Below are 25,276 nucleotides of genomic sequence, written 5' to 3'. Positions count from 1 at the left end.
AATTAAGTTTTCATTTTTTGATACTCAAATCTTTTTTTAATCCTTTTGGGTTAATGGATTGCATTTTGCCTCTAAATTTCCAACTAAATATATATCTCATTTTGTTTTTACAACATTCTTTATAAAAATGAGATGAACAATAGACATTATTACTTTCATAGATTTTTCTAACAAAATAGAATAATATAAGATGATCATTTTTATTATAATAATTATATTTAATCATATTATATTTTAAGGACTTATTAATATTGCAGACATTATTGATATTCTTAGTATTGATCTTAAGTTCTAAATCTAAAACCAACTAGATAGTTGTTTGACTAGATAAAATCAATATCAAAATTATCTCTACCCTTAGACAATTTGCTTATAAATTCATGCAAATCTCCATTTTTCTAAACTGGTTCAATTTATTTATGACTCTTTGCCATGGAATGAATGTGCAAATTGGCTGGTTAAACTGTTGAATAAACTTTAATGTTATAGTTAATGAGTTTTATTAATAAGATAGTGGAGAGATTAAGAGTCTGTTGTAATTGGAAGGTCAAGAGATAGTGGCACATTAATAGTATTTACTAATAATTATGTTTCCTAGAATAGCTGAAGTTTCTGAGTCTATTTAAAGACCAAGGATGTACTCTAAGAAAATACAGAAGTTACAAGAGATTCGCTTTCTTCTGTCAAATTGGCATCAGAGCTAATGGCAAACATGTTGAATCAAATGCCGTTGCCACGGCTAACGAAGTTAAATTACGAAAACTGGAGTATCCAAATGAAAGCTCTTCTCGGATCTTTAGACGCGTGGGAGGTGACCAAACATGGGTTTGAAGAACCAACAAACATTGTGGGATATACGACAGCTCAAAACAAGGCGTTGAAAGAGACGCGATCGAAGGATAAAACGACACTATACATGCTGTTTAGGACTGTTGATAAATCAGGCTTCGAAAAGATTGCCGGTTCGACTACGTCGAAAGAAGCGTGGGACACGCTAGAGAAAGTGTTCAAAGGAGCAGATCGAGTAAAGCAAGTTCGACTCCAAACTCTTCGTGGCGAATTGGAGAGGATGCAGACGAAGGAGTCAGAAAATGTATCTGACTACATCACGCGTGTACAAAAGGTGGTGAACCAACTCACCAGAAATGGCAAAACAGTAACTGATGCACGAGTTGTTGAAAAGATTTTGAGATCTTTAACAGATAAATTTGAGAATATTGTGTGCGCAATAGAAGAGCCGAAGGACCTTTCGACGCTCTCAGTCGAAGAGGTCGCTGGTTCCCTCGAAGCACACGAGCAACATAAGATGAAAAAGAAGGAAGAAGGAGTAGAAGACGCAAATCAAACCAAGGAGCAAATCAAAGACGAAAAGGTACTATTTTCTCAAAATTTCCGAGGAAGAGGACGTGGTCGTGGAGGACGTGACAATGGTCGAAGTGGTAGAGGCAGCAACTTCGAGAGAGGACAGTCGAGCCAGCAAAATTGGCGTGGCAGAGGACACGGTCAAAGAGGTGGTAGGTCGAACCATTCTAACTTTGAATGCTACAAGTGTGGCAAGTATGGTCATTATGCGAAGGATTGCAACTCATTCAAATGCTATAATTGTGATAAAATGGGACATCTTGCAAAAGATTGTCGAATCGAAAAGAAGGTAGAAGAAACAACCAATCTAACTTTGGAAGCTGAAGCAAATGAAGGTTTTCTCTTGATGGCTCAAAATGAGATCAACACAAATGACAATGTTTGGTATTTTGACTCAGGAGCAAGTAACCATATGTGTGGTCACAAACACTTGTTTAAACAAATGAGAAAGATTAAAGATGGCAATGTGTCTTTCGGAGATGCATCGAAAGTGAAGGTCGAAGGCAAGGGAACGATCCGCTACTTGCAGAAGGATGGGTTGATTGGATCAATTCAAGATGTTTATTATGTACCAAATCTTAAGACCAACATCTTGAGTTTGGGACAACTTACAGAAAAAGGTTATTCGATACTTATGAAAGAATGGATACTGCATTTGAAGGACAAGCTGGGACATCTGATTGCTCGTGTCAAAATGGAGAGAAATCTAATGTACAAACTGAATCTGATAAGCGTTCGAGAAAAATGTTTACAAGTAAATGTCGAATACAAAGCGTCACTATGGCATCTACGCTTTGGTCATCTACATCATGCTGGTTTAAAAAGGTTGGCGAAAAAGAACATGGTGCATGGACTACCAGATATGGATTATGAAGGAAAGTTCTGTGAAGAATGTGTGCTTAGCAAACAAACAAGAACTTCATTTCAAAAGAAGGCAGAATATCAAGCTAAGCATATCCTTGAATTGATTCACACCGACATATGTGGGCCAATCACGCCAAAATCTTTCAGTAGCAAAAGATACTTTATTTCCTTTATCGACGATTACTCACGGAAGACATAGGTTTATTTCTTGAAAGAAAAATCTGAAGCATTTGAGGTGTTCAAAAGGTTCAAAGTAATGGTGGAGAAGGCAACCGACAGACACATTAAAGCAGTTCGATCTGATAGAGGTGGTGAGTATACTTCGACAGCCTTTATGAAGTATTGTGAAGAGCAGGGCATAAGGAGATTTCTAACTGCAGCATACTCACCTCAACAAAATGGGGTGGCTGAAAGGAAGAATCGAGCAGTCCTTGACATGGTTCGTTCAATGCTTAAAAGCAAGAACATGCCAAAGGAATTTTGGGCAGAAGCTATACAATATGCCATTTATGTTCAGAATCGATGTCCACATTCGAAGTTAGAAGATCAAACACCACAAGAAGCGTGGAGCGGACAGAAGCCAACAGTTTCTCATCTCAAAGTATTTGGTAGTGTGGCTTATGCACACGTACCAGATCAACGAAGAACGAAGCTTGAAGACAAAAGTCAGAAATACATACTCATTGGGTATGATGAGAAAATAAAAGGGTACAAGCTATTCGATCCCATAAGAAAGAAGGTGATAGTGAGTAGAGACGTTCGAATAAACGAAGCAAGTAAGTGGGACTGGAACAGTTCGACAGAAGTTATCGTCGAAGTTGAAGAATCATTTGTCGCTGTACCACTAAATATTTCAACAAAACTTGAAGACTCTGACAATGAAGATGAACCTCCACAACCCAGAATGCGAAGTTTGCAAGATCTATATGATTCAACAAGTGAAGTGCACCTTGTATGTCTCTTGGCAGATGCTGAAAACATCAGTTTTGAAGAAGCAGTACGAGACAAGAAGTGGAAAAGTGCCATGGACGAAGAGATCAGGGTGATTAACCACAACAACACTTGGGAGCTAGTTGAATTGCCAAAAGTTAGTCAACCCATTGGTGTAAAGTGGGTATTCAAGAAAAAGATGAACGCTCAAGAAGAAATAGAACGATACAAAGCGAGACTTGTTGCGAAGGGATACAAACAGAAAGCAGGAGTTGATTATGACGAAGTATTTGCACCTGTTGCAAGAATGGAGACAATTCGATTACTCATATCTCAAGCTGCTCAATTCAAATGGCCAATATTTCAAATGGATGTCAAAACAACTTTTCTGAATGGTGTACTCGAAGAAGAAGTCTATGTTGAACAACCACTCGGGTACATGAAAGCTGGAGAAGAGAAGAAGGTACTGAAATTGAAGAAAGCGCTATATGGGCTGAAGCAAGCACCGCGGGCATGGAACACACGTATCGACACATATTTCAAGGAGAACGGGTTCGAGCAATGTCCGTACGAACATGCCCTCTATGTGAAGAAAAATGGAAGGAATGTATTACTTGTTACTCTCTATGTCGATGATCTTATTTTTCTGGGCAGTAATGATCAGATGATAGAAGAATTCAAAAGCACAATGACACGTGAATTCGAGATGACAGACTTAGGCCTGATGAGATTCTTTCTTGGTCTGGAGGTTCGACAAGAAGAAACATGAATCTTCATCTCACAAGAAAAATATGCAAAAGAAATCTTGAAAAGATATAAGATGGAAAGCTGTAATCCGGCTTCGACGCCAATGGAACCAGGAACAAAGTTGTCGAAATTTGATGGAGGAGAACGTGTCGAAGCAGACAAATATCGAAGCTTGGTAGGAAGTCTTCGCTATCTCACATGTACAAGACCAGATATCTCATTAAGTGTAGGCATTGTAAGTCGATTCATGAAGGAGCCAATTTACACACATTGGAAAGCATTGAAGCGAATTCTGAGGTACATCCAAGGAACTGTGTCACTTGGGATGTTCTACTCGAATTCAGACAAATACAAGTTGGTTGGTTACTCTGACAGTGATTGGTGCGGAGACATAGACGATCGAAGAAGCACTTCTGGATATGTGTTCTTCATGGGAAATACTGCATTCACTTGGCTTTCAAAAAAGCAGCCAATAGTAACACTTTCGACATGTGAAGCAGAATATGTAGCAGCATCCTGGTGCGTTTATCATGCAATATGGCTCAAAAGATTGATGAGTAAAATGGAGCTAAAACAGAAAGGTGCAACAATAATACAAGTTGACAACAGGTCAGCAATTGAGTTAGCAAAGAATCCTGTAAACCATGAAAGGAGCAAACACATTGACGTTCGCTTCCACTTCATTCGAGAACATGTGAAGGAAGGAAATGTCGAATTGAAGCATGTAGCAAGTAAGGACCAAGCATCAAACATTTTCACAAAATCACTATCAAAAGAAATCTTCGACGGAGGCAAGAAATTGATAGGCATAATGAATAGAAGAAACATTTAAGTTTACAGAGGAATTTTGTTGAATAAACTTTAATGTTATAGTTAATGAGTTTTATTAATAAGATAGTGGAGAGATTAAGAGTCTGTTGTAATTGGAAGGTCAAAAGATAGTGGCACATTAATAGTATTTAGTAATGATTATGTTTCCTAGAATAGCTGAAGTTTCTGAATCTATTTAAAGACCAAAGATGTACTCTAAGAAAATACAGAAGTTACGAAAGATTCGCTTTCTTCTGTCATAAACATGGTAAGAACAAACATAGCATAAGCATTTCTTTCTTTTTCTCAATCTTTTTTATATACAAAAATAAACATTTTTTTAAAGAATTTAATGATTAATCTCACACTCATAGTCACACATTTAAATATAAGAAAGAAAAGTATAGTTTACATCTACTCTCTAACATAAGTTATGTTGTTTCAACTTTTTCATAATTTAAAATGTCTTTTTTTTTTAAATCCCATGTAATTGATTAATCTAAAATGATTAGTTCTACCGTTCATTAACGGAGACCCGTTTAAAGTTAGAGGAGAATTCTATATGGATTGACCTAACACAGAAATTATTAATATTTAACAGAATTCAAATCTGAGATATTAAGAGAAACACACTCTTATGACCTAAATCTCCACCATTAGATCAACCTCTCGTAGTTAATTTAAAATGTACCTAACGGACAAATAAGCCTATCTTCTCCTAGATGTTATCCATATAATAATCTATTTCCCTCTTAATAGTATCTATTAGTAGTTCATCCTCTACTAATTTTTGGCCTCTAACTATTAGATTATCATATTCATAAGGTATACAATGAAACAAATCCATTTAAATGTTCTAAAATGTAGGACAGATCAGTAATCTATTGCGTGTAAGAAACAATGCAGCTGGTTCCGTTGAAAATGAGCTTAAATCAAATTCTCACAACGTGCCCTCCATCTCTAATTTGGCAGCTTATTGACTTATATTCCATAAACCCTTATATTAATTCTGCATGCTCCATGCTCCTTAAGCCAGCAATAATCAATTAAATTAAAAAAAAAATATTAACAAACATATTTACCAAATTAATTTATTCAAAAGAAATTACAAAACAATCAAAATAAAGTAACACAATGATCGGTCAGTCGGAGAATACTTAGGAACCTGAGAGTCTGTTCCTCTCAACGTCTCAGATCCGTGATGGACCAGTCTATAAAATGCTATAAAAATCATAAAATAAATTAAAAGAATTTCTTGTATGTATTGACAGGTAATTTTTTTCTTCATGTAAGAGTAGCAGAGAAAGAAGACATAGAAAAACTACCAGGACTACCCTCAAGAAAAGACAAAGCTCTTTCCAAATTAGCAACAATATCAACCATATTAGGCCTTTCTTTCCCCTCCAAATTCACACAATGCATAGCAGTATAAGCCATAATCTCAACAGATTCAACTTCATTCACTTCAGGTATTCCAACTCTATCATCCAACAAATTCCAAACCTCTCCTGAACCTATCTTTGCTCCTGCATACTCCACCACGCCGATAGGACTCGAACCGTCTTCCGTTTTAAACACTGCTCTTTTACCTGTCAAAAGCTCCAACATCACAACACCTAAACCATAAACATCACTTTTTGTTGTTAAAACATTCGATACATAGTACTCAGGATCTATGTAACCAACCGTTCCAACCGCTTTCGTATCCGACATCAGTTCTAGTTCGGTTTCTTGCCAGATTAATGATAACCCGAAGTCGGAAACTCTAGCGTTCCATTTTGAATCGAGAAGTATGTTCGAGGATTTAATGTCTCGATGAATAATCAGCGGAACCGCGTAGTTATGAATGTACTCGATCCCTCTTGCAGCGTCTAACGCGACTTTGATTCTCATTTTCCATGAATTCATAATGCTGCTGTTTTTCTCGACATTGCTCTTATCATGCAGGTGATCATGAAGTGATCCGTTGCTCATGTACTCGTAAACCAAAAGCCTCTCGTCGTTCTCTTCGCAGAAACCAATTAGTCTCACCAAATGCTTGTGGTGAAGCCTTGATAACAATGTAATCTCAGAATCAAAAGATGTTTCTTTCTCTTGGAATTTCTTCTTCTTCGCGCATGTTGTATCGCCTCGTTTAATCGCGACTTCGCGGCCGTCTAGTAACCTCCCTTTGTAAACACATCCAAAACTACCAGCACCGATTTTGTTTTCCACTGAGAAATTGTCACTAGCTGAAACCAATTCCCAAAACGTGAAACTCTCGGTTCTGTCTAGTTGCTTCGATGACGAACCACTTCTTAACCTACTCGAGCTATGTCGTTTGCTCGAAAAAGATCTTAATGCTGTTGTTGTTATTGTTGTTCCATTGTTATGACTTGGAGCTATATCAACATAAGCATCATCATCATCAGATTCACTACTTGTAGGTTGAACCGAATTATCGATTTTCGCCGTTACCAATTTTCTTGCACCAATCATAAGAAAATAAAGAATAGTACATAATCCTGCAAAAGCACCAACTGATCCAATTATCAGAAATGTCATCAATTTCCAACCCTTTAAGCCTTTTTCTCCATCATCAACATAAGATTGATTATTCTTAGGCAAGATCATCGGTGGTGGCAATTGCACGGCGAACGGAAACTCAGTTTGACATTGATAACAAATAGTTCCGAATCCATGACATAAAAAATCAGAATTTGGATACACACCACAAGAGCTACAAGAATCACTTACAACACATGGACTAGGAAGAATCATTCCCAATGGAACATAAACATCACTAATCAAATGAGGCTTAGAATACCAATTAAGATTACCCCAACAAATTAGAGACAAATTCCTAGTTGTTAAACCACAAACAAAATCCAAACCAGCAACAATTGACTCAAAAGAAACACCTTGCATAACATCATCATCGCTATCGAAATCATCGCCCCAACATTGAACAAAACCATTTTTTATTCTAATAGCACAAGTGAAGTTTTCACCTAAAGCAAGACCTGAAAAAACATAACCAGAATTCAAAGGAACATTTAACTTACCAGAATCATTGTTGTTGTTCTTCCCTTTACAAACCAAAACTCCATCAAGAGTTGTTAAACCACAAACATGAGAAACACCAGAAACCAATGTTGACATTGTTAGATTCTCAAACTGTTTCTGAATCAAATTCTCAACACCTTTTTTCCCATTTACACCCCAACAAAAAACTCTATTACTCACCTTCAATATTCCACAACAAAAACCATAACCACAAGTAACGCCTCGAAACCGAAAACTTTCATCAGGAGAAGGAAACTCAACTCCACCATAGCCTCTCCAACACTTGACCATACCAGAGTGCAACTCTCTAGCACAAACATGATCATCACCAACAGCTACATCACTCAACTGAACCTTTTCACTGTGATACAATCTTTTGGGTCTGAGAAAAGACGTTGGTGTCCTTGTATCCCAACAATGGAGGCTGAGACCATTAGAACGGAGGCCGCAGAAGAAGCTCCGTCCACCGGAGATGGACTGGAACGAAACGTTGGGGAGGAATATTGGAATGAGTTTCCCGTTTTGGTAGCATTGGATGTATTTGTGAGGCTTCCCGGCGACTATGCCGCAGATGGTGGAGGTGTTGGAGGTGATGGCGGTTGTGGAGCCGGTGCCGAGGGTGTTGGCGGTGGTTATGGTGAAACAAACGGCGAGGATGAAAATGAGAGTTGATGAGATCATTGGGAAGGTGAAGGGTTGTTGTTTTTCTTCATTGATGAGATTTTGAGAGAGAAAAATGGTTGAAAAGTTGAGTGAAGAAAGAGTGTTGTGCGAAAATTGGCATAAACTTGAACATGCTATTGTATAGTATTTTTTATGAACATGATATAGCTACTACTATTATTATGTAAAAAAAAAACCACTCTTTTAAATAAAATAATGAAGTATTATTATTATTATTATTATTATTATTATTATTATATTTTTTTGAGAATTTGAATTTAAATTTTGAATAAATAATAATATTAAATTATGGGGATTCTTTTTGAGAATTGGAGAACTAGACAAAAAATTTTTATAGCAAATTGATGTGGTTGAAAATTGGAATTGCATAGTTATGGTGGTAATTAATGGTAGTCAACCTTGGTTAATTTTGGAGAATCAATGGAATGGATTTGTGTAATTATATGGTTGAAATTAGGAAGATAAATGAGACTTATGATGAAAGAGGAAACCAATACATTCTGGTTCATGTTTGAATTAGAGACAGGATTGTTAATTTTTTTAAATGTGTTGACTAGTCAACATGAGTGAATTAAGGAGGGTTTATGTTTGGAGATTAAGGATTATATAATGAGAATCAATCATCTTCTCATAGTTAATTAAAAATAACTAATTTTATATAAATTAAAAATAATTAATTAAATACAATTAATTTTTAAAATTTGATATAAAATACAATTTAAAATCACTAAAATAACTTTGTTAATGTTTATTGTTTCCTTCTACAACATTGTAAAATCGAAATTAAGATTTTGAATTTGATTAAATTGGTGATTTTTAATTTTCAAAGTTATAAAGTTTGCTTTTATATATATATATATATATATATATATATATATATATATATATATATATATATATATATATATATTATATATATATATATATATATATATATATATATATATATATATTGTTAGGTCATTAGAGTTACATAAACATGTTTATTGAGTATGAGTTTTATCATAGTATGTTCATTATGGTTGGTGATTATTAGTTTATAATGAGTGTTTTTTTATATACAGTCAATTATGACAAACTTATTACATTATGATACATTTTTCTTGTTTGGCTGAAACTAATAAAGAAAATTATTGTTTGAGGTTGGCCATTCATGGCTATACAATGACTTAAATGCTCTACCTACATATGTATAATGGATTTGATTATAAGTGAGTCGTATATGGCTCGGGTCGGCCTTCTTGGCCTTGTTTGTTAAGAGTGATTCATCCCAATCCTTTCTCGAAAATGAATTACGTTAGGGCGAGTTATGTTACAATCGAGTTTGGGTCGGGTCTGACCCAAATGCTTTTAGATGAAATATCTAATATACACAATTCCTCAAGAATGAGACTTGAATGAGTTAAATGCTTTAGAGGGAGACCAGAATGTACATGGTCCCTCAAGCATGAGGCCTGAAAGAGCGAGATGCTTTAAGGGGGACAGAACATACATAGTCCCCTCAAGTATGAAATACTAGAAGGTGAGCCAACTTCGATATATGGGTAACATATGTGCATCACTTCGTAAGGATACAAAGTTATGCCCTATCTTATATGAGTTTTATTTATGTCTTTTGACCTTACTACTTTTACTACGGCTTTAGCTTTAATTATTACTTATTCCTTTTGACTCATATAGAAGTCAGATCATCATTAACTCTGCATCCCTAGGCTAGTAGCCTTAAGTGTGACCACATTCTATTATGTCATTCATGCCTTTAATTAAGCATTACCTCCTCTCATTCTAAACCAGTTAAGGCTTTTGATTTTACACATAATCCTCAAGTGCCCCATGTTCAATTTTCTTTATCCTCTCTTGCTCGTCATTCACTAGCCCTCACAAGTAATGTCTTGACTTATTTCTTCTCTTTTTTACTTTTAGTTATGTTTTTTCCGTGAGAATGACGCGTTTGGGAAATCCATAGAACCCAAAAGAATTTTGAAGACAACTGATTTATAGAACTAATGCTTGAAAGCTTTAGATTGGACAACAGAGAAAATGGATTGGAAGTTTATGGATAAGGAGATGTTTGGTTCTTCTGAGAGTTTTTCTAGCGATAGTGACAATGATTTGGTGTCTTCTTCCTCAAGTTTGATTGTGTTCATCATGGAGCTTTCCACCTCTTCCTTAAGCTCCTTTTGTGAAGAAATTTTAAGTTTAGATTCCCTTTGTCTGAAAGATAATTAGGTGGAAGCATTTCCAGTGGGCCTAAAGATGTCAAATACTAATAGAGAAGCTAATATCATTCTAGAACACTATGTTTGAGGCGAAAAGGTTTGCATGTCGCGATCCCGTAAGGTGGGAAATGAGTTCTTTTATTTCTATATCGATGTCTTTAAGGATTTCGGGGTTGGTAACCCTTTTACTATATTTGAATATGATATTCTCTGAATGCTAAACATTTCCACTTCCTAGCTACAATTGAATAGTTGGGCGTATGTCCTAGGATTCAAGATCCTTTGTCGTGGTCTGGATATTACACCCGCTGTTGGGATCTTATTCTCTTTTCATGAGACGAAAGGTATATATTGAGGTGGGTGGGTTTCTATGAGGTGGCACCTGATGCCCTGAATATATCTTTAAGGATGGTTGTTTATATAGGTTTCCCCTTTACTAGACGGATGCACATTTCTCCATCACAATATTTCTTCCAGTCAAACTAATGAGAAAAAAAAGGGTGTCGTTGGAATTCTTGGAGCAATTTCATATCATGTGGGTGAGGTATTTATTAGATACGAAACAAATTATCCTATATTAATGAGTTTCCTAGGTAAAGTGTTATTCTTCTTAAAGTCTTACTATTTATTTTGAGCTGATACTCACTTGCTTATTTAATTTTTTTCAGGAAAGATGACTCATATTTCAATCATTGAGAAAGAAGGAAATTATGGCAAGGACCAATGTCATAGGGGTGAGACTCAAGCCATTCATCATAGGGATCCTATTAACTTCCAAACTTGAGTATCCAAGAATATGAATAATTTGGATCAGGGGAAAACAATGAAGATTATTCCTTTAAACATTATTACATGTGTTGTTACTGTAAAAAGCATGAAGTTTTCTTAGGCAAAAAATTGCAAGTTTGATCCTGGAAAAATGCTAGTTAATGGGGGATGTCACTACTTTGATTGACCTAGAGCTGGGAAGTATTATGGATGGGATTGATGGATGCTAACAGGGAGGCTCCTCTTTTACCTCTGGTGGAAGGGAAAATAATTTGTGAGATCAAGGCTTTAATAGGCTAGAATTCCTTTATGGTCATTGAATGCTAATGAGGACGTTAATAAGGCAAGGCCAATGGGGGTTCAAAAGATGCTCCAATTCCTCAGTGCCTGTTTTATGAAGAGAGTTAGGAATTTAACCAAACATTACTAACCTTGGAAAAAAAATGAAAGGCCTCTTTTTGAGGGGATCAAGGGTTTATAAAAGGAAAAGGCCCAAGTATTATGTATTATCATGAACTTGATCTTAGTGAGCTAAACTACTTAAAAGTAGAGGTAGACCGTTGTCTCGTAGAGTATACCGACCATGAAGTTGACCAAAATCATGTTGTCGAGGGAAATCCATTGCCTTTGCTAGAGAAAAAAGAACAAACTGAAGAGATCAATGTAGAGAATACCTTGAGGTCGCTCCCAATACTTAGAATTTTGGCTTTTGTTTATTTATATGTTAAGTTATACTAGCTCGGATAATCTTTTTCCCTTCCCGAAGTGTAACTTTTGTAATCATACATCCCTCTTTAAATATATCTAATGTCTTATTCTTACATTCTTCATATTTTTTATTTCAGTCGTGGTGTGTTTATTTTTCCTTGCGTGTTTTATTGTTAATCGTTTAAATTATTTGAGGTAGATGTAAGGGGGTTAGACAAGTTCCTCCATCGTGCTCCTTTAGAAGCGTTAAGCCTTAGTAAGGGAGAGCCTGATGGGTTACTGTGTTTTCTCCCTTATGAGTATTAAGCTTTGGTAAAGAGATCCTGGTGGATTCCTGAATTTTCTCTCTTAGGATTCTTAAGTTTTGGCAAGGATAGCTTGAAGGGTTCTTGCATTTCCTCCCTTAGGATTCTTAAGTTTTTGCAAGGAGAGCTCACTGAGTTCCTGTGTTTTTCCCCTAGGAGTCTTAAGTTTTGGCAAGGAGAGCCTTATGGGTTCCCGCATTTTAACTTTTTTCATGGAAATTATAGTGGATTCTGTGAAGAAGACATGTTCATCATTCTTAGCTTGATTTTGATGAAGACACGCAAGAAGAAAGACCAAAGAAGAAAAATATTGAATTAAGTATCAAGTTTGTGTCAAGTTTTGGATTTTAATGATATTGGATCATAAACCAATGTACAATGATCAATTCAATGATTATAAACCTTAAATGCTCAAGAAATAGTTTAAAAATCCTTTAATGCATTGTTTTCAAAATGGAAAAAATTGGGATTTTAACTTTGAAATTTCTCTAAGTATTTAGATAGTTAATTGATTAACCATACCTTGCCAATCAATTAACCAAGTCTTTGTTTGAAGAAAAAATTGAATTTCCATAAGGATAATCGACTACCCTATATGGCAAATCGATTAAGCATTCCAAAAATGAACTAAAGGTAATCGATTACCTTCCTTGGTCAATCGATTAACCAAGTTAATTTTCACAAAATTTCTGAATGTAATGGAATCTCTAATAGATTACCCTAACCATGTTAATCGATTAACCTATGTTCAAAGCTGAAAAATTCTGAACCAATGCAACAACTCTTCATCTCTAATGTTCATAAAACATTTTCATAACATTGCAAAGGATCATGAATGTTTTCCAACCATTGTTTCTGATTTTCTAAGAGGCATTTGGTTCATTATAAATAGGATGATTTTTCAAATTCAAAATAATCTTCTTCATGAACAATTTTGGTTGTTTTAAGTATCGGTAAATATTTTGACAGAGAAACTTATTTTGCATAATTTTCAAATCATATGTGAATTTTTTTGAGCGTTTAAATGTTTATATTCTATTGATTTGTTCGTTGAAGGAGAAGATTCAAATTGTCAATATATCAGAAAAGCATCAAAGTTATCAAATTAACAAAGTCTGTTTGTTACAAAGTATTTATTTATCTATAATTTTTCACCAAAGTTTGTGGTGATTCTTTATCTGTAGGAAAGTGTTGTACTTATTAAAGGTTGTTGCAAATAGGAAATGTTGTTTTTCTATTTGTTGGAAAAGTCCTTTGAATCATGGTGATTCAAATTCCACCATAATTTTTGATGTTGTTGAAAATGAATGAAGTGGTTTGCTTATATGTTGTTGTTAGAAGATTGTAGGAGAATTCTTGATGTGGGACTTGTACAAAGATCTAGCAATAGTGAAAATATTTCACAGGATGTGAGGGGACTAAATGTATGTTTGGGTGAAAAGGGAAACTAGTATATATCATTGTGTTATTTACTTTATGCATTTATTTTTCTGCACTTTATTTCACACATTCATAGAAATATTATAAAAAAATAAGATCATAAGAATCATCTCTTAAAATATGCAAAATCCGTATAACCTAATTCACCTCCTCTTAGGTTACACACTATGAACTTATAGGTTCACGCGTTTGTTCCCTTAGGGTCTATTTGAGAGTTAATTTTTGGAGGGTTTTGTAGGGAAAGGCCTTGGAGGGTTGCATATATTTTTTGAAATGTGTTTGATATTTTAAAAAAGTTTTAAAAAATAATATAACTTTATATTATAATTTATTGTACTGTTTTTTAAACATTTTAAAAATATGAAATATATTTTAAAATATAGACACAACCCTCTAAAGTCTTTCCCTCCAAAACCCTCCCAAAGAGACCCTTAGGAGTCTTAAGTTTTGGGAAGAAAAGCCTGGTGGATTCTTGCATTTTCTTTCTTAGGAATCTTCAGTTTTGGTCGAGCTTGTACCTGGCTAAACGCGTATGATTTATTCAAAATATCAAGGGTGCCTCATCAAAAAATCTACTATTGCGAGGGAAAAAAGTACTAGCCTGATATGTTATTTTATTCACTAATATTCAACTTTTACATAAAATTTATTCTTGAAGGCTCAATTGAAATAATGTCTCAGTTTTATGATGTTCCAAGTTCTCGAAATCTTCTCACCTTATCAGTTCTCCAACTTGTATGCTCTTCGGGATAGTTTTTGACGCACCATGTAACGCCCCGGTTTTTGAATCGTTATTTTATGTGTTTATTCATGAATTAATTTTATTTTAATTTAATTATTATGTGCGATAATAGAATTAATATGGGTGTTAGGGGTGTGTGACCTTGAAGCAGGGGCATGGAGAGTGATTAGAGATTGGTAATGGTGGGTTAGAACTATTAAAGTCTATTTTAATAATTAAATAATAGTATTTTAATTGAATTATTTAATTAAGACGGGAAAATAGAAGGCTTGGGGCCAAAGTGTGAATTATGAGAAATAGAGGGGAGGAAGGAGATGATATATTAGTAAGTGAGACGCAAGTTTGTAATTTCAACTAGATTAACCCTAATGATATAAATTAGGAACGTAACCTAAGTTTAGGAGCTTTTATCAATACGTAGAAACTTTGGAAAAGAGGCTAGAAGACTAAGAGGAGAGGAAAGGCTTAGAGTTGGAGGAAGAAGACTCTATCAAACCAGGGTGAACCCGGTTCCTGAGTGAACCAATTGATGATGATATGGTACCACATGCATATGAGTCTAATTGATGCCGTGAGTCTCAATGCATGATTTTACATGATGAGTATGTGATTTTTTGTGTAGGTTGATTGGATTGAGTGTGAGAATGATGTTGTATGATCGTTGTTGAACGTGTATATGATTGAATTCTACCTTATAATTTATACCATTAATTTATTAATGTGAATTCTCACCCCCTTTGCTTTGATGTTGTCCACCATGGACATCTTGCAGATAATCAAGAGTAGAGTTTGCTGTTGTGAGTGGAAAATAACTCTTAGAGTTATTTTCATTAGTTATCACTTTTATTATTAGTCGTCATGCTCTGATTCTGTAACACTGGGGGCGAATGATGTTTTTGTTTATTATGTTTGATGTTGTTGTGCTTAGTTTGCCGAAATTTAATATTTGTCAAGTTGAGATGTTTTGAAGTTGTTGAGAGCTGAATATTGAATCTCATTCGAAGTTATTTTATGAAAGATGAGTCTTTATAAGACAAAAAATAAAGTTAAATGTTTTATTACTGTAATTTATATGATTCCGCTGCAATGATACCCTAAGTGAAGGTGAGCATGTGATGATAGGTGTTGTATGTTGTTTAATTTCCACTACGTGTCTTCAAAATATTTATGTTTTGTTGAAGGGTTGTCGTTGGTGACACCTTAAATTATCGAGTAGTCTTTTATTTCTAAATTTCGGGGTTTAGGGTGTTACACACCTGGTATGGTCCTTCCCAACTAGGCTAAATCTTGACTTTCTTGGCTGGGGATACCACATTTTTTAACACCTGATCACCTTCTCCTATTCTCCAGGGACTTACCTTAGTGTTGTATCTCTTCGTCACTCTTTGATTTTCCACAAGCTCCTCAATTTTTGCCATTTCTCTAACTCCTTCTATATGATCGACTGAATTACTGAACTCAACTTTATTATTGATCTCATTAAAGTTCTCTCTTCGCCATGTGATAATGTTGATCTCCACTAGGAGGATTGCGTCATACCCATAGACCATTCAAAAAAGTGTCTCATGGTCGATGAGCGAGGGGTCGTGTGATAAGACCACATCACTTGTAATACTCGATGATAGTTTATATATTTATGCCATAGAATAGAGGGGGAATTATTATTTAATATTGTTAAGAATTATTATCAGGGATACATGTTATCTCATGAAGATTCTCTAACCAAAGTCCTTTCACTTTGTCCAACTTTATCTTTATTCAGGATAGGATGATCTTGTTGGCCAACTCTTCCTGGACATTTTCTTAGGGGTGCTTGTGGATTTATATGCTCGGAGATACATTGTATGCGACAATCAGATGTTCTCAATGGTTTTGACGATGATAGCACTATGATGTGAAGTCTTCATCTAAAGTTATGATCAAGTTGATTCTCCTTGTGATATTAAGATGTTAAGGCTCGTCTCTCTAAGAAAAACACCAAACATCAAGTGGCCTTCAGTGGAATCCCTTATGATATTTATCAAGAAATCTATGATGATGATGTCTATCATGAAGATCTATCAAGCCTCATAATTTAGAAGAATCAAGTCTCAAATAAAGTGTTGAATCATTGATGAATCAAGCAAGGGATCTTTAAACTTCAAAGACTGTGAAAGAAAGGGATTGTTAAAGCTTGATGGGTCTGTGCATGAGCGGTCATAATATTCTACAGATATTAGAATAATTCTTAAATTACTAAGGTAATTCACACACTCGTCTAAAGTGTTTTAAACCTCTCTAAATTTTCTAAAAACACATTAAATCCTATAGAGGAACGATCAAGGTACTTATGGGATTGATCAAGGATGTTCCTAAACATTTGTGAAACTTGTATTTACTGCCTAATCGATTAAGGTCATTGACCAATCGATTAAAGCAAGGCATAAAGCTTCTTAATCGATTAATAACACTCCTAATCGATTAAGATGTTAGTCGTTGTAGATTTTCATTTTTGAGAATTAGGGTTGTCTCATATTTTCAAACTCATAATTGATTAACCCTATGATATTATCGATTATGACATTTAAAGGTCCATGGATCTTTTTCCTTTTGAAAGTGAATTTTTAACCTATGAATAGAGGGTTTCTCATCACTTTTAAAACACACCAGAAAACATGTTTCTACATATTTTCTCACTTTCTAACTCTCTTTATTTCGTTTCTTTATTTTTAACTGAGTTACCTTAGTACTTTGAGAGTGAAAAATATCTAGTGAGGTTTTTTGTTTGTTTTGGTCTTGGGGTTAGCGCTGTAATTTATCCAAGAGGAATGTATCTCTCCTATAATATTTCTTGTGAGAAGTTGTTATTTGGTTTGTGAGCTAAACTATTAAAATCTCTCATTTGGTTCATGAGATTGTCTGTTCAAAATCTCTACGTGGTTCGTGAGCTTAGCCCGGTGTAAAAACTCTCATTTGATTTGTGATATTATCCATCAAAGTCTTTGTTTATTTTTTGAGTTTATCCTAGTGTAAAAGCTCTCGCTTGGTATTGGGATTAGTCTAATGTAAAATTTCATGTTTAATTTGGAGGATAGTCAGTATAAAACTCCAATTTTTTGAAAGAAGATTTGTGGACATAACTTGTGAAAAACTCACATCTATAGTATAAACTCTAAAGAATAAATTATTGAAAAGAAGAGTTGACAAAATGGTTAGGCCAAACTTCTATAAATAACTTTATTTTTGCATTGAGATTTAAAAAATTATATATTTTTTTATATTTGTCATGGAGTTTTCCGTATTCAGACAACAATCATATCCATAATTATGGGTTAGCAAGTATTTTTTAGTTTATTTGTCCTTTTTTTAATCTAAAATTCATTGTAATTTGATGATTTGTTTCTCTTCACAAGATATTTCTCAAATCTTTGCAAACTTGACAATATGAAAATTTCTAGATCTTTTCCAAATCTTTTTGCAATTTTCTAACAACTCTCTTCAATTTCAAAGAAAAAGATTTGGGATTTTAAATCTTAAAATTTAAAAAATAATGCCAAATAATTTTTCAGGACCAATCTTCAAAAACATTCTCCAATAAACATCAACAACGTCTACAAGCAAAGGAAGATTCAATTTATGTTTCAAGAAGAATAGATACTTTCATATTGTTTCTGTTTTTTAAAAAAATGCATATTTTTTTAGTTTTTAATCTTATATGATTTTTAAATGAATCACCGACTTAAATCGATGTGAAATCCATCAAATTCTTTAATTCATAAATCAATAGAATCAAAATATAAGTGATCGAAATTAGACCTTTATTTTAGACTCACGATTTGGGTCGGATTGAAATTTTAGGATCCAAATCCAGTTCAATCCAACCATTTTTGTCCAACCCTAATTGGAGTGATAGTTCAATTGCCTTCAAACTATTAAGCTAAGAGTTAAACTGAGCTAGAGATTTAAGGTTCAAGTCCTCACAATATGATTAAAATTTTTTCCAGCCTCATTTACTTCAATACGAATAAAGTTTCATTCTACATCCTATAAAAGTTAATTTGTGAGATGTCTGTTTTTAATACATCCTGTGCTTTCATTAGTTTGTGGATATGTTATTTGACTTTAAAAAAAATAAAATTAGTGTCATTTTTTGTTGGGATTTAGTAGTGCACATTTCATTAATTAATTCTCCATACTCTAAAAAGAATTAATTAAGTGTCAGCTAAAAAAATCATTAATTAATTAATTCTTCTCATATCATAATTTTTTTCATAAAATATACTAACGTTGACAAGGTTTTAACGTTAAGACATAAGCATCAATTTTCATAATTTAGAAGAATCATACATTTGACATAAATCACTTGTGAGTTGCTTGCCGGTGACATGTGAACCTCTTCAATTTCATTATTTAATTTCAAAGTATTAAGGCCATTGAGTTTAGTTTATGCGTAATGGCATAATATCAATAATTTAGTTTTACTAACTAGAGAACATGTTACTATTATGGGTAATACTACCTTGTATCCCAGGGGTACATGTTAAGAAATCCACAAATAGAAAATTTATTTTGGAAAAATAAATAAAATTATTAATGATAAATTTCTAATAAATTTAATACACATTTTCTAAGAATTTATTTCTATATTCATCTCTTAACTTGTGTCCTTGGGGCACAAGTTAGCATTATCCTACTAGTATATTTCAAATTCAAAACTACTTTTGCAAGTAATCATCGCTGAAATTAATGCTAATCTCTTTTCTTTGTGTACAAAATTAATTATTCTCTTTAATCTTGTTTATCCTAAACCACAAATTTTGTGATGTATTTCTTTTAATAAGTCAAATAAATTAATAATTATTTTCTCTGTCTCAAACTATGAACCATTTTGCAAAAATATTTTGTTTAAATTATTAAATTATTTTAAATTTCAATACAATATTAATGATAATTTTTCAAATACACCCTCTATTATTTATTATTATTTTTTTCAATTCTTTAAATTTATTTTTCACCTATAATAATAAATGAAAGACAGAATAAAGTCATACATAATTTCTTTTTCTCATATAATATTAATTATATTTTTTAATTTACATAAAATATCTAAAATATCATATAATTTAGAATAGAAGAAATATTATTTAAGCATATAAGACATACTTACTTACGAGAGAATACAATTTTCTACAAATTAACAAATAAAAAATAAAAGAATTAGTAAATAAAAATTACATAAAAAATATCAAAACTTAAACACCGTTAAATTTAGAGGTGTGCATGGGTTGATTTGTGTTGAGTTTGACTAAAATCAGAACTCAAATCATATAAGATACACATGTTTAAGTGAGGTAAAATAATCACCTGAAACATCGTTGGGTCGGTTTGCATAAAAATACAAATTTGTATGTTTGATTTGGATTGAATATTGGATTATTCAATTTTTTTTCCGTCCTTGTAAAATTATAAATGATTTCTCATAATCTTTTCTAAAACATGCTCCAATTTTATAAAAAAAAAATGGTTCACCTATTTTCGTTGTTGTGTAAAAAAAACCTATTTTTGCTATTATTTTAACATCAAATATCCAACATTCAATAAAATTCATCATGAAAATATTTGCAAAAATAAAAGTTATATTATGGTAACACTTAAATTGCATAAAATACTTATAAATTATGAGAATTAACATCAAAATAGGCAAAGGACAATATCCCAAATAAGTTAAAATCATAACTCACAAACCATGTCTAAACACATCAAAGTCATTCTCATCAAACTAAGAAAAATAACCATAGACACCCAATAACACATTGGTTTTATGGGTTGGGTCAGGGTTTACCTGAAACTCAATTTTTTGAATGATTTTTCATTTTTGAAAATAGTGTACACCCAATAACCTGATGCAACTCATTTTTTTGGGCTGGTTTGAGTTGATTTGAAGGTTTTTCCTGGTTAACCCAACTCATGTTCTCCCCAACTGGATTAAACCACCATGAATTCATATCAAAGCTAAAACAAAATTATCTTTTAACCACCTCCAAATGATTTTAACTTTATCACATAACTTCTCAATCGACAACACACTTATTCCAAACAACATGTTATTTCACTCCTTCCAAATACATCAATTACATGTCAACCAGATCACATGAAAGAACTCCCTAGTTTCTTTATGAAATAAGTGATACCCATAGAATTAAAGTGTGTGATAGCACACGTGATTATGAAGAACACCACATACGACTAATTATTTTGGTATAACTAACCACACATCTCTAGGGAAATCACATTTTAAGAATAGCTGATTAGTATTTCCTTCGTACGAGCAATCCCGGGAGAAGACCATCACATTTTAATCTAAAATAACATAACACACTAAGCTATGTTATCCTTTGTCAAAATCTTGTTATTAAAAATTCTTCAAGAAAAGAGTGACACTTTCAGCATAACAAAATTATTTAAAATGCTCTTCATATGCACCAAAAGATTATAATGAGACTTGATTGATAAGAACTGATATGCATTCAACTTTGTTGACTAACTTTTATTAGTATTAAGGCTCCATGTCAATTTATCTAAAAAACTAACCTATAAAATAATATTAACTATTAAAGCACAACACCCCATAACCTTCTTTTCCACCCATGCAAAAAGGTGTCGCTTCCAACTATAACTACCACCATGAAGACCCCACCTCAACTTATTCATTTCAGCCACCAATATATTATTCTCTACCAATAATTGATTGATGCTTTGTATGTGCAAGTATACACAATCAAAGTGGTGATAAATGTTAAAAGTAATAGTATTAACTTAAATTGATTTTCAAGTCAATATTTATGAATAGTCATGAGCAGAGAATAATAATAGTTATTTGTCGTCACATGCTTATAATGAATAATAACAGCTAACATATATGAGAAATATATTGGATAATGATTCACATAATGTGTTAGCGTCATTAAGTTTGTCGTGTCAGATGAGACCAAAATGCGACATGGTGGTATAATGCGTACAACGACAAAATATGTGTAGTAAATAACTATGGAACAAATTTCCAAGTCTCACGATATCATCTATGCACTTCTTTCTTGAGTTATGATTTTCCCTATGATTTTAGTTCTTTATCCCTAAAGTAACTAAATGGTAACATTACTATTTACTTTTGTGTTCCATATTTATCATGATGTCCATTTATTAAATGAGTCGTCAACATTACTAAAAGTTTATCTATTTTTAATATGACTGGCGAAAGTAACAAATATATAACGTTAAAGCACATGACAAAGTATGTCACTAAAATTAAATCACATCACACAAAAGGTTACTTTTCATTAAACTTCACATTGCTCAACATAAAGAGTTTAATGCTCATGGTGAGCAAAAGAAATACAACAAAACAGATCTCAAGCTTAACATTCTAAACAATAAGGAAAAGAAAAAATAAACCTATGAGTGGCACATCTACTACTTGCAGTCTTCAACTAGTAAGAAACAAGTTGTGTCATGTCTGATTTAGTAGTACTCTTAAAAAATGGTAGGGCGAGAGAGTCATTAAAATTTGGTTAAGCCTTCCTTCTTGTTGAAGAAGTATTTTTTTAAAGTGTTTTCAACTTCTAAACCTCTTTCCATTTTCTATCGCATGTCCTTTTATAACCTCAATCATGTATAGGATTTCCTCGAGACTTGAGATCTTGAGCCTTTTTTTGTGATACAAGAGGGCCAAAGCCTAAAGCAAAAAAAAAGACTACACACTAACAATCCCACTATAAAAAATTTCAACACGATCTTATAAATAAATATAATTCAGATCTCGGGGCACTACACCAAATAAGGGAAAAGAGGGCGTTTTTTTTGCCTATAACAGTGCTTTAAAGCGCCCTCTAATCTGGCGCTGGCATAGGTAAAGACAGCGCTTTTTTTCCTGGTGAAAGCGCTGTCTAAAATGGCTCTTTAAGCCCTTTAAGGGCCACTTTAGAGGGCGTTTTTTAAAGAAAGCGTCCTCTAAAGTGGAAACATTTAAGGGTTTAGAGGGCACTTTTACTGGAAAGCGCCCTCTAAAGTGGAAACTTTTAAGGGTTTAGAGGGCGCTTTTACTGGAAAGCGCCCTCTAAAGTGGAAATTTAAAGGGTTTAGAGGGCGCTTATTTTGGGAAGCGCCCTCTAAAGTGGGTGGTTATTTAATTTTTTTTTTTAAAAAGCGCTATATTTATTTATTTATTTTAGACAACCTGTATATTGAAGCAGTACACCCAAAACTGTATAATTTGAAGCCCTTTTTCACACATTGCATTCAACAAGCCTTATATACAACAATCCATACATATACAACAATCCACTGATATATAATCGTTTAACTTCTAAAGATTCTAAATATACAACCAATTCATAACTTAAAAAGAAATAAAACTGAGTAGCGAAAGCATCTCTGAGATGTATGTTTTTTTTGCTAGCAACAGTCTTCTTAGCAACTGTAACACCCCGATTATCGTTAGAATAATTTAAATATTATTTAATATGATTATTTGAAGGTAAAAAGGAATTATTAAATAATATTGGGAATTATTATTATTATTATTATTATTATAAGTGTTATTTATTTTAATAATAATTAAATAATAAAATAAGTGGAATATGAAGAGTGGAAGGGTAAAAGTGGAAAGTGGATAAAAGATTCCAAAGGAGAACTCAGAGTTGGTTTTTCACGTATTGTGCCTCAGAGTCAGAGGAAAAGGGAAAAGCTGAAGAGAAAGAGAAGGAAGAGGAAAAGGCCAAAGATTGCTCAGAGCTTCCTTCAATCCAAAGAGGTAAGGGGTCTGAACCTTATTAAACAATAATATGCTGAAAATGGTGAAATATTGGATAAACGAAATTGGGATTTTATCGAAGGAATTCGTAGAGATTTTATGTAATGATGTTAGGATTTGTAAAATCGAATAGGGGAATGATTCGTGTTAGATGATATGAGTGATTTTGTGTGAAATTGGGACTGTGAACGGTTGAATTGGACAGGTTCGTAGCAGAGAAAACCCATAGCAGATCTGGAAGACTGGATTCTGGTCATACGCGTATGGCACTAGGCAATACGCGTATGGGATGGCTTAGAAAAAAGGGTTTTGGCGCTGGTACGCGCCATACGCGTGTGATACGCGTATTCCTGGAGTGGTACGCGTATGGCGTATGCCATACGCGTATGAGTGAAAGAGATGGAAGTTTGAACGTGAAATGGTCTCTGGTGGTACGCGTATGGGGAAGTGATACGCGTAGCATACGCGTACGGGAATGGCCAATACGCGTATGGATTTGGCCAAGCGTGGGCAATACGCGTATGAGCATGGGCAATACGCGTATGGGCAGACTTGTGGTCTTCCCTAGCTGTTGTTGTGCAGTTTCGGTTGTGTAGGCTGAGCGAGATAACTTAGCTGATGCATAGTATACGAGGGATCAATTCCCGTTGCTTGAGTGGTATAGATATTAGTAGAGTGCGATAATACTATGTTTGATTATGTGGCATGATGTGATATGCTCTTATGATAGAATGTGTTAATGATGATGATAACATGACTATATGATGCTGTTGTTGCTATGTTGATTATGATGAATGCTTGGTGTGCATGCATTCATGAAAGGCCGATGCCTAGTGATGAACGGACTGAGTTCCAATGATGTTGTTGACTCCGGGCTTGTTGAGAGGCTTGGTTCCTTGCGGGGAACTCGGATTCTATGGTGATGAATCTGGGAGTGGTGATCCTGTAGTTGGTCACAAAATGGGTATACCGAGTCGTGTTGAGTCATGCATGGGTGCGTGCATTGCATTTGATGTGTTGTGTTGTTGATGTTCATGAGTTTATGGATTATGATGATTATGATGAATTGTGTTGGCATGTGTGAATTATATTTATGTTTATATTTCTGTCGTCATATTATTATTTAATAATGTAATTCTCACCCCTTCTGCATGTGTTTATGTTCATCTATGATGAGCAATGTGCAGATAAAGTGGAGTAGCTATTGTTGAGGTTCGAAGAATAAGTGTAGAGTTATTCTACAGAGTCGAGTCAAATGCTCTGGTCATGTGACACCGGGGATTATGGGATTCGATAGCTAAATTATTATTATTATTTACGTTGTTTATGATGACTAATTGTTGAGATAATGTTGAAACATTTTTATAATAATTATGTTGTTATCCGCTGCGAAGTTTTAACTAAAATAAATATTATGATTTATGTTGTGATGCGATAGGTGTTATGTTTTAAGAAATGTAAACTCTTCTACATGTTGTACTCTGATAATCTATTTAAATATGTCGTTTGGGGTAGAAGGGTGTTACATTAGTGGTATCAGAGCATTGTCAGTCCAGTCGAGTCATAATGTGAGGTTTTCCCTGTTGGTCGATTAGTGTAAATGACACTGTTGATATTTAACGGCTGTGGTTATGTTGTGCAGAGTATGGCTGGAGAAAATGACCGTGCGATTGCTGAGGCTCTGACGGCTATGGCGCAGGCTATGCAGGCGCAGCAGAATCCGCCGGTCGACGAGTTTAGGAATTTGGGAAGGTTTCTGAAGAATAACCCTCCTACATTCAAAGGGCGCTATGATCCAGATGGTGCTCAGATTTGGCTGAAGGAAATTGAGAAGATTTTCCGGGTGATGACGTGTACTGAAGCA

At 33.9% G+C, this 25,276-nt stretch overlaps 2 protein-coding genes across 2 annotated transcripts; one reads left to right on the top strand and one right to left on the bottom strand.

The window, feature by feature from the left end:
- The first annotated feature begins 3,976 nt into the window (after positions 1-3,976).
- Positions 3,977-4,735, top strand: LOC127080596 (secreted RxLR effector protein 161-like). Its single transcript, XM_051020911.1, has one exon. It carries the CDS (start codon positions 3,977-3,979, stop codon positions 4,733-4,735), a length of 759 nt encoding a protein of 252 aa, XP_050876868.1.
- Positions 4,736-5,864: 1,129 nt separating this feature from the next.
- LOC127084571 (putative serine/threonine-protein kinase-like protein CCR3) lies at positions 5,865-8,549 on the bottom strand. Its single transcript, XM_051025053.1, has one exon. It carries the CDS (start codon positions 8,437-8,439, stop codon positions 5,998-6,000), a length of 2,442 nt encoding a protein of 813 aa, XP_050881010.1. The 5' UTR covers positions 8,440-8,549; the 3' UTR covers positions 5,865-5,997.
- Between the last annotated feature and the right edge of the window lie 16,727 nt (positions 8,550-25,276).

Source organism: Lathyrus oleraceus, chromosome 5 (assembly GCF_024323335.1).
Source record: "Lathyrus oleraceus cultivar Zhongwan6 chromosome 5, CAAS_Psat_ZW6_1.0, whole genome shotgun sequence".
Lineage (NCBI taxonomy): Eukaryota > Viridiplantae > Streptophyta > Magnoliopsida > Fabales > Fabaceae > Lathyrus > Lathyrus oleraceus.
The sequence above is the reverse complement of the archived record's forward strand: the minus strand, read 5'-3'. Positions and strand labels throughout refer to the sequence as shown.

Excerpts from the sequence above, each read along its gene's own strand:
- LOC127080596 (XM_051020911.1), top strand. The coding sequence starts at position 3,977 with ATGGAAAGCTGTAATCCGGCTTCGACGCCAATGGAACCAGGAACAAAG.
- LOC127084571 (XM_051025053.1), bottom strand. The coding sequence starts at position 8,439 with ATGATCTCATCAACTCTCATTTTCATCCTCGCCGTTTGTTTCACCATA.